The 9,948-nt window shown below is 51.4% G+C and overlaps 1 protein-coding gene across 1 annotated transcript; it reads right to left on the minus strand.

The window, feature by feature from the left end:
• Positions 1-5,994: 5,994 nt before the first annotated feature.
• RPRML (reprimo like) lies at positions 5,995-6,330 on the minus strand (the record flags this gene model as incomplete). The annotated part of the gene is made up of 1 exon (XM_084275579.1): positions 5,995-6,330. The coding sequence occupies one exon, from the start codon at positions 6,328-6,330 to the stop codon at positions 5,995-5,997; it is 336 nt and encodes a 111-aa protein (XP_084131705.1).
• Positions 6,331-9,948: the final 3,618 nt, after the last annotated feature.

A 9,948-nucleotide genomic window follows, 5' to 3' on the forward strand; every position in this document is an offset into this window, starting at 1 on the left:
TCTGAGAGAACGAACTTCACTAATTAAAGCCTAATTACATTTTCCCTGCTTCTTCAGCTGTCTTGTCCTATTAAACCTGCATTCTGGGACTCACTGAGGCAAGAGGGAAGTACTCACAGCTGCACAGAAACCTGTAAGGTGTGAACACTTGTGGGGCCTGTCAGAAAGGATGGCTCTGGATTTAATCCCTGCACACGAAAGCTTGAGCCGTGCCAGGGAAGAGACCCAGCGTCCAGCACCAGCCTGGCAGCTGTCATGAAAAAGAAGCAGTACCCTGAGCTTGCTTTCATGCACATCTTGTTTTCCTGGAAGGTGTAGTGTTCTGCAGAAGAGCCTGCATCCATCCTCGGAGTGTACGAGCCTCCAACACCATCAACAGACACACTGAGGTAACCTGCTCTGGGGGGAGGTTGGACTGGGTGATCTCCAGAGGTCCCCGACAAGCCTGATCATTCTGTGATTCTGTGATTCAGTGACTTTAAATGCTCACGCAGTCCCATAACAGCTCTGATCTGGTGAAGAGCAAGAAGCATAACCCAAGTTTATTTGGAAGCAAGGAGCTTTCTGTGCCCCAGGTGCTGTGATGGGTGCCAGGCGCTCTGCACACCTCAGCAGGGAGCATGACTTCAGGCAGCCTCAAGCATGGGGCTGGGACACAACAGGGGATCTCAGGAATTCCAGGCCAAAATGCCATCAGCAGCCACAGCAGCAAAGCACCTGGGAAGACACAGAAACTGGGAAACACTTCCCTTTCAAACAGAGAAACTGGTAGGCAGTCTCTGAAGCTGTGAGGCAATGCTGGATCTTGAATTCTGTCATCACTTGGCCTCAGTTTTCCCTTGAGTACCTGACTCTCATAGCATCAACTTGTCCCCCTCTGACAGAGCTAATGGACTACAGAGGCTTTATCTGGAGGCTAATGGCTCTCACGCAGCTGATACAAAAGAACCACGCTGAGCTGCAGGGGGAATTATGGAGTGATGTTCCTGAGTAATTGCACTGCGTATTTCAAGCCATCTCTCTGCTAAGTGAACCCCTACATGCACTGCCTCAGCTTCCTTAATAGAAAATGGGCTGTCATAGCTGCTGATTTAACCAGCACTAAATTAAAATGCAATATGAGGATCAGCTGGATGAACCTGATATGCTTGCTGGAAGGGATGGCTTGGGAGTGGAGACAAAAGCAGCTCTTTGACCATCAATGTGAGGGCAGGAGGGGGATGCAGAAGATTTCTGATTTCCTTTCTGGCTTGATGGGTGCCCCTTTGGGGAGCACAGCAGCCTGGAAAGCTTGCCAGAGCTCAAGAAACCTGTGTTTTCTTCTTAGGTCTGCCATGTAGCTTTAGGAAAAGTGGTCTGTTACCTCCTGTCCAGCCCCCAAGCTGCCTGCCTCATCTTGGAGATGAGCTCTGGGACCTTCATTGGGTTTTTAGGATGGAGGTAATCGTAGGGAGGTTACCAACCAGGACCAGCACAGCATCCTTCTGTGGGCTCAGCTGGGATGAGGGCTTGCCCATGACCACTCTTGTGTGCATACACTTGGGAGAAACACATGTGGCCATCCCATCAGCCAGCTGGGCACTTGTCTGAAACCATGGGCCACCCATGAGGGTGGTCCAGCCCCTTACCCCCGTCAGCACTCAGTTTTGGACCTGCGGAGATCCACTCCAGATGCTCCCCAGGCTTCCCAGGGCAATTTGTGTCTCGAACAACCTGCTTCCCTCCACCTACCTACAGAACAAGCCCAGAACTGCCAGACAAGAGACTGCTACTTCTCTAATTTGATTTGGTTTTACTTCTTTTTTATTTTTTGGGCTCTCAGAAATGTGTTCAGTCTGGATTGAGGTTACAACCTGGGTAATGCCTCCTTGCCTAAAAAAAAGGCTGTTACCATAGCGACGTGACTCTGCACTTCATTACCATGGCAATTCTCAGGAATTATTAAATACTGTGTGTGTTTGGTGCACGCGCTCCAGTACATCTGGTGCCAGGCTCAGGTTGGGATCCTCCCTCCCCCCTCCCAATCTGTTTGTCTCATTTAACTCTTTCAGACAAGGCTACCAGGGCAGGGAGAAGGAGGTGGGTATTGTCTGGGATGGTGTTTGGGGTTTTCCACACTGCAGGCAGGGCTGTGTGACCAGGGCTGATGGTTTTCCTCGGGTGGGTCAAGCTTTCCACTTGCCAAATTACAGAGGTAGAGGATTTCTCTTTGCAGGCAGGCTGCTCAGTAGGGGGAAATGCTCTCACACTTCTGGAAAGGAGCAATTCTAGCTGGAAGGGAGTCACAGCAAGTGTTGCCCAGCCCAGAGATGGAGAGCTGTTCCTGAAGGAGGTTGTGAATGTCCAGAGTAGGTTGCTCTTGGTAAGGGTCAAGAAGCAGTTCCCCATTAGTAGGATAATTTGATTGGCCATGTACTGCCCACAATCATGATGAGTATCTTGTATGTCACTGCTAGGAGATGATTTTAAATGAGATTCAGTGCCTGGTCCTCACTCTGCTGATGACGTGATGACCCACCTAAGCATGTCTCTTCTCTCCCTCTCTGCTGTACTTTCTAACCAGTGGCATCCCTCAGTCATATTTGTACAGCTCCTGGCACCCCAGTGATGTTTGGGAAGCTAATGTGCTACAAGTAACAATTAAAAAAAATAAGCAAAATAACATTAAACTATCCTCACTCAAAGAAAAACTGTTTAAATTTCCTTGGGAGCTAGTACCCACTTGTGAGCTTAAGCTAAATGAGTAGGCGTGAGATGAAAAAACACTATTTGTGGGGAAAGGCAGCAGAAAAAGCCATTATCGTCTGCTTTGCTTACACAAGCCTTGGAGTAAGCGCCTCATCTTCTGTCTGCAGGACTCTGGGGCAGGGCAGCTGGGTTTTCAGGGTCTGAGAGGGCAGCTCTTCCCCTGAGATCCAGGGAGTGTCCTGGTTCCCTCGGCACCTTCCCTTTGACCAGACGTTACCCACAGTGGCATCTGCCCCATGGGAAAAGGATGGGGCAGGAACCAAGGCAGTTATAACAGCAACCAGGACTTTACCTCAAGATGGTCTTTAAACCTCAGATGTCTAACTCTAAGGGTTCCCTCACCATGTCAGCCTTCCCTTGATTTCCTTCTTGTCTGCCCTTGCGATGTCAATACTGGCATCAATCCTCCAGAGATCTCCTTTACCCCAAATTTCCTCTCAATGGGGTCATCAGCCATTTGTTGGGAATCTAACAGGATGGGCAATTGTGAGCAAGTGCCTTAAACCCACTGTAGAAGCCCAGTAACCCCATGGGGACACATGATCAGCAAATGTGCTCACCAGCAGCTTCACTCTGCAGACCCTCTTCTGTGGTCTACACGACCTGGTGATGTAGATGTAGCCCTCATGGCCAGGGAGGAGATGCAGCACAACTAGAGGATGAACATGCCAGTGTAAAGTTGGTCTCTAGATCCAAAGGGCCATGTGGAACTCTCCTAAATGACTGCTGAGGAAGCTCCATCTGCCCCCGCAGAAGATGGAGCTTCTTGGGGCCTTGCTTTGCTCCTCCATGCCATGTATACATGACCCTATTGTGGCTGACTCTTTTCCTTTGCTCTGGAAGACTCCACAGCACAAAAGGGACCAAGACCCCCATGCCCTGCTCCTGGACGTGGCTTCTAAGATGAGTTGGTGGCTATGTAGGATAGCAGAGCCATGTAGCCCCGCTGGGCAGCAGGACCCTGCAACACACACATCAGCTCTCACAGCCCCTGGCAGAACAAGGCACATAGGGACCACTGAGATAAATTGACCAGCTCTTTCACCGAGGGCATTGCTGCAGGTCAGAGTTAAGCTGATTTGATGCTTTCTTTGGATTAGCAAGTTTTCCTGTGCCTTGCTTGGGCTGCAAACACTGGAAGGTTTCTTCCATCATCTCTGAATTCTCTCTCACACCACAGCCACGGCTGGCAGATGGATAGGCAAGAAGGACCAAATGCCAGCTTAAAGCAGAAGCCGGATGGGAATTTAGTGAGTACACTGGGGCTGTCCTCTGACAGCTCCACAACCTGCAGATGCAGTTACACATTTAGGTTATGTGTGCAAGCACACTCGTGCTTGCAGAGCAGAGATCATCGTATGCACCAGGGTTGTTGGCATCTCACCCTGCTGTCATGACCAGGCTGTGGTCCCTCAGAGGAGCAGTTTGCACTCATATACAAAGAGATCAGTGGCAGTAATGCCTCTTCAGCAGCAAGGACCAAAATCCCCTTCCACACTGCTGCCTGAAGCCACTTTTATGTCCTCTGGCGGGGCAGCAAGCCCTCCACGCTGCAGATGCTGTTCAGGTATGGAGCATTATAAGCTCCTCATAAAATGCTGACCTCTGCCTGTTCAACCATTTCTCTCTCACCAGTGGGACATTTTGGAGCTTTGAATCCCAAATTCTGGTCCTGTTGCCACATTGTCTTTGTGCCCTTTAAGGCATTACAGACAACAGGCTAGTGGGAGCAACTGGTGACAGCACTGCCCTAGTCCTGCTCTGCACTGTCCACCAATCCCTGTGGGGTTCTTTTAGAAGGTGCTCAGCAAATATTAATTACAATTCTCACTCTGGGAAAAGCAGAGAGACGTCCTTCTGGACTTAGAGTCAGGTAGATCAGATCATCAGCTCCTTCAGTACCCAGGGCTGCTTTCCCACTACAGAAGCGGACCCAGTGGGAACATTGTTGGTACAACAAAACTCAGATTATTGCCATTTCACACCAACAGACAGAGCTGTAATTCCATCAAAGAACAAAGGTCAGGAGGAGTGCTCCTCTCACACAATTTAATTTTGACAGCTCATCAGGATCAGAGGAGATGTAGATTTTTAACTTGGAGGCTGAAATCTTGCTTTGCAAGAGGTGCTCAGAGCATCTTTATGAATCTCTGCTTCACTACTGGGTGAGTATTTAAAATGAGCTCAAAATACGTAGTTCTTGGCAAGTTTATTTGCTATTGATAATTGATACTTGCCTGCGAAAAATCCATGGTGGTTTCTGCTTTGAATAGGTATCCTCAATTAGGGTTCAACTGGAATGTGAGATGATTATGTCTGGAACTAGGATCGAAATACCTGAACTCAGCACACACAGAGAAAGAAAATGAAGGCAACACCAGATTTCTTTTGAAACAGGTTCTTTTTTTTTCCTGAATGTTCACCAGTTTTCAAAAAAACTCAAGTTTACAAAAACCTCAAGGACAGTAACAATATAGCACTTGGAAAAAAGGCAGTTCTGTACAAAAACAAGCAGGCTTTTGTTCTGGGGTTGGAGTGGGGGTTGGTATTTATCTGGGCTCTTTTCTTCCTTCAGCATAGTGTGAGAGAAGAAAGTAGTAGTATATTTAACAGGATAGCTCTGAAATATCAGGACGAACATGCTTTCCCCATTACAAACCTCCACCTGAAGATGCATGCTTGAGGTCTGACATACAAACAGACTGACACGTTTTGTAGCATGCAGACTTTGTTGTATGAACCACACAGCACTTCCCCTGCCCCATGGTCAAAGATGAGGGCTGTGCCATGCATTTTGCTTTCCCTTTATTTTGTTGGTGTTTTTGTTTCTTTGTTTCTTTTCTTTTTTTAGTGAGTTATTTACCTTTTTTTTTTCTTTTTTTTTTCCTTTTTTTTTTCCTAGCCCTAAATCCCAGGTAGCAGTATCCAAGGTAACAACAGAAAAGAGTCCAGGTCTGCACATTATCACTATTTCTGCAAGTTTCATGCAAAACTTAAGCCATTTCTACATGCAACACAATGCTGGTCATTTATTGTGCTTCATACAGCTCCAGGAAGAATTCCCCATTCACCACAACAGTTTGTTGACTGGGAGGTGCAGGTTTGCTTTCCCATGGACACAGACACATTAAAAGAACCCTCCCCCCTTTCCAATTTCCCCCCCTCCCCAGCTGCCCCAAACAGATGGGAATCTGCATCTCAGCACCAGCTCCAGACAGTTCACTTGCCTACAAAAGCCTGGTGGCTTCAGTAAAGTCCCATGATTGCAGCTCCCACATCCTTGGATGGTCTTCGGTCCTTCACCAGAAAGTTAATCATGCTCTCTGACTTGATGAGCAAGTTGCAGCCCAAAAAGAAGATGCCAAACATCACAGTCAAGGAGAGGACACAGAGGACAGCGATCTGCACCACCCGCGTGATGTACAGGCTCCTCTCATCGGGCGCCAGGACGGAGGAGCTGCCGTCAGTTGCCAGCACCGCACCAGTCCCATTGCAGCAGGCCATGAGCATCCCCAAACCCTGGGTCCTGTTGGGGTAAGCTCCCTGCTCTAGGAGAGTCTGGTTGAAAAATGATCCATTCATGGTCTGTGGGTGATCCCAAATCTCTGGGGCAGGCAGGAGGAAAGCTTGCTGCCTCCCAGCCCACCCCTCACATGCCAGGGCTCGGTGTCGTGGGTCAGCGGGCTCCGACACACCTCCTGCCTTTCTTCTCCTCACAGCACCCGGGATGGAGGGGAAACTTCCTCAAGGCTGCAAGCAGGTAGGAAGCCGTCGTGCAGATGAGAGAGGCTTCGCTCCCAGATCACTCCTGGCACAGGCAGCGTGAGCGTAAGCCCCCAAACAAACAAAAAGCGATAGTGAAAAAAGATGAAGGGGGAGAGGAAGGTAGGCAAGGATCACCCCATGCCTCCTGCCCTGGCCGCTGCCCCAAAGCTGCCACCCCCCAGTGCAGGGCAGTGGAGCAGCGCAGCCCGTTCCCCCAGAGCTCTCCCGCAGGAGGAAGAGCTGATTCCTGCCGGCTGGGAGCTCCACAAATGCAAGTTCCCAAGCTCAAGACTTCACTGTGTTCAAAGAAAAACCCAGCAACTCCACCCCCTCCCAGCCTCCCCCCCGGACCGCCTTCCTCCCCCTCCAGGCTCACCCAGGCTGCCCACTCCTTCCCCATGCGTGTGCAGCCCCACTTTGCCCTGCCACAGGTGCCGGCACCCACCCCTGTGCCAACCCCAGGCAGGGGCTGACCCCTAAGGCCCTGCAAAGTGGCCCCTAACTCATCCTTCCTCCAAGACCGCCCCCCCCTCCCACCCCCCGCCTGCCACCTGCTCCCAAAAGCAGCCCGTATGGCCAGTGTTCACTCTGAACGGCTTGCAGGTCCCTGTGTCCCCCCACACAGGCTCTCCCTCAGGTCAGTGCTGCTCTGGACGATGCCTGGTTGCTGCTCTGTGCCACCCACTCCTTCTCAGAACAGCGCTGGCCCAATCTAGCCCGGTCCACCCCCAGCTCTGCTCAGTGATGCCTGCCCTGTGCCTCCAGAGAGCTGGATTCATCCCCCTCTCTGCATCCTTACCTTCCTCTGGCTGGGGGTTTCCTCCACAGGCATCTTTATCTCCCTCCTCTCCCTCTCCAGCTCCTTTAGCCCCTTCAAAGGGGAGGGCTGTGATGCTGCGCCCTGATCACCGCCCCAATACCTCTGCTCTGTCCCCAGCTCTGGGTCCTACAGCAGCATCACTGCTGCACCCAGGGCAGGAACATTGCAGACCCTCTCCCTCAGATCCCTCAGGCCCACCAAAAGAATCCCAGGGGGAGTTTTATTGCCTCTCCCCTCTCCTTGTCTGCATAAGCATACAAAGTGAAAGCAGGAGTGGGGCTGTCCAGCCGTGTCTGGCTGAGTCCCAGCCCTGCCCGTCTCAGCACCGTGCCCACGGAACTGCCACATCCCGGCTTTGCCCGTTGCTGTTCGCCTGGAAACGCGTCTGGATGGCACAAAACAGCAGATCACCCTCAAGCCACGATGTGGGGACTTTGTCTTGATTTATCTGTGTACATCTTGGCTCGGTTTCTTTGCCCAGACCCTGAAGGGGATTTTAATAAACCTAAATGAGAATTGATAAATTGCAGCTAAAGGCAGAGGCGTGAGGCTGGCTGGGGATGGAGGGTGGCTTGGTAGCACGTCAATTGATTTTCCTTTTAGGCGCCTGGAACCTGTTTCCCTGTTCTTTCTCTGTGACTTTAGGGGCTAAAAAAACTGTCTGGTTTGGGTTTTTACTTGTTGCTTTTTCCTGCTGTTTTGCACTTGGCTTTTCTCTCTCTGAAGAGAAAGAAGACTGCTCAGTCTGCAAGGGCAGTTTGCAGCAGAAGCGCTCGCAGGAGGAAGGTGGGAAGCCCTGACCGAACAAGAGCATCCACTCATATTTGAGTGAGGGCCAGGAAAAAACCCCACGGGAAACCAGAGCATCTGGGGTGCCCCATCCCTGAGGGAAGCTCCTCTCCCCAGCTCTCTCCCCAACCGAAGGAGTTTCTGCTCCCTCTGGTGGCTCCAGCTCCAGCTCCGGCCCCAGCCTCTCCTCTCCCCTCACACCCAGACAGCACGGATTCGGGTTGCTGCACCCATCTCTCCTGGGTCACTGTCCCGGGGTCGCTCGGCTCTCAAACACTCCCCTTCTTGCTCCTTGCCTTCATCCGAACAGGGACTTCTCACCGCAGAGCATCCCGTCAGCTAGCACACAGTGCCCAGAGTTAGTGTCTCAGTGCTGGCAAGGAAATTTGGAAATTCAAATACTTCACTTTGCACTTTTTTCCCTGTTTTTTTAACATTTTTGCAGGAAGCAAGGGCTGGAGTGTCACAGCTTGTGCTGGGCAGTGGGTTTCAGGACACACGGGGCTCTGTGTGTCCCTTTGGAGCCTGCAGCACTTTCTAGTTTGGGCAACCAGCTGCTTGGCAGGATGAGTCCCCCCAGAAAAGAAGGTCTGTGAGATCAATGGCAGGTTGGATCTGTGGGGTCCACAGAGCAGAGCGGGGCTCCCACATTTCTCTCTGTAGAAGCTAGAGAAATTCATCATCAGACACAGGGATGCAGCACAGTGCATGGGGACAGGCTGGTGTGTGGCCAGAGAGCCCCACACGATGGGAAAAGGCCATGTAGGCAGCATTTCAGGCAAGGTGTGCAGAAAAAGCAGGGATTTGGATGTCCTGAAGCTGGCTAACAGGGTCTGCAGTGCAAGATGGCTACAGGATCTGGGGCAGGATAAGACCTAGAACCCCCCCAGAAAGCAGTTTTGAGGGTTGTATTCGTGTTCCAACCAAGGCACAGCTCTTTTTGGACACTGCACGAGTGTCGATGGTCTGCTTCTAGTGCCCTTTACCAAATCCTCATTGACAGGTACTGGGGGAGGAGCTGGATCCCAGGGGGAAAATGATCCCTCAGGGAGCCGAGCCTACGCAGCCGCGGGAGGGCAGCAGCACCCCACGGGGACGGTGGGACCGAGTGGGGGAAACAAAGAGGCACCAAAACTTCTTTTAAAGCCAAGAAAACTGCCGGCTCCTGGGGCTGGGTCCCCATTTCCATCTCCCCCTCGCAGACTCCATCATCTCTTGTGGAGAGCAGCACGGCTCCGCGGCAGATGCCGTTATCCCCCATCCCCTCCAGCGTGGGGCTGCGGTTACTCTACAGCACCTTACACATCACCCACATCTTCCGGCTCCGCGAGGCTGTGGCTGCAGCTCTCAGCACCCACATGAGTTTGTTTTCTGCTTCCTGGCGTTTCTGCTTTGTGGATCATACAGCTCATTGCTGCCCTCAACTCCCATCACTCAGCTGGAGGGAGTAGCCCAGGGCTCCAGGGAAACAGACCATCCCTCTGTTTTGCCCCCAGACTGCATTTTGAGTGCCTCAGTTTCCCCATCTCTGGGAAGGACCTTGGTACCACAGGGGAACAAGGGGTTTATAAAACCCCTTTGGGAAGCACTCAGAAGCAGCTCTGTCATTTCAGTGGGGAAAATTCTTGTGCAGATCCAATTCTCTGTGCCTGGTCGGTAAGGAAACAACTTCTGAGGACACAGAGGAGAAAAAACAACACAAGTGAGAAGAAAAACACGTCCAAATTATCTGACCCAAAGCTGAAGTTCCTTCCCCTCACAACGTCTAGGTTTCTACACAAACTGCTGATTTCACCAGGTCCAGTTCCTGACTGGGTCTCACTGGG

The sequence above is a fragment of the Gallinula chloropus genome, assembly GCF_964237585.1.
Source record: "Gallinula chloropus genome assembly, chromosome: 26".
Classification (NCBI taxonomy): domain Eukaryota; kingdom Metazoa; phylum Chordata; class Aves; order Gruiformes; family Rallidae; genus Gallinula; species Gallinula chloropus.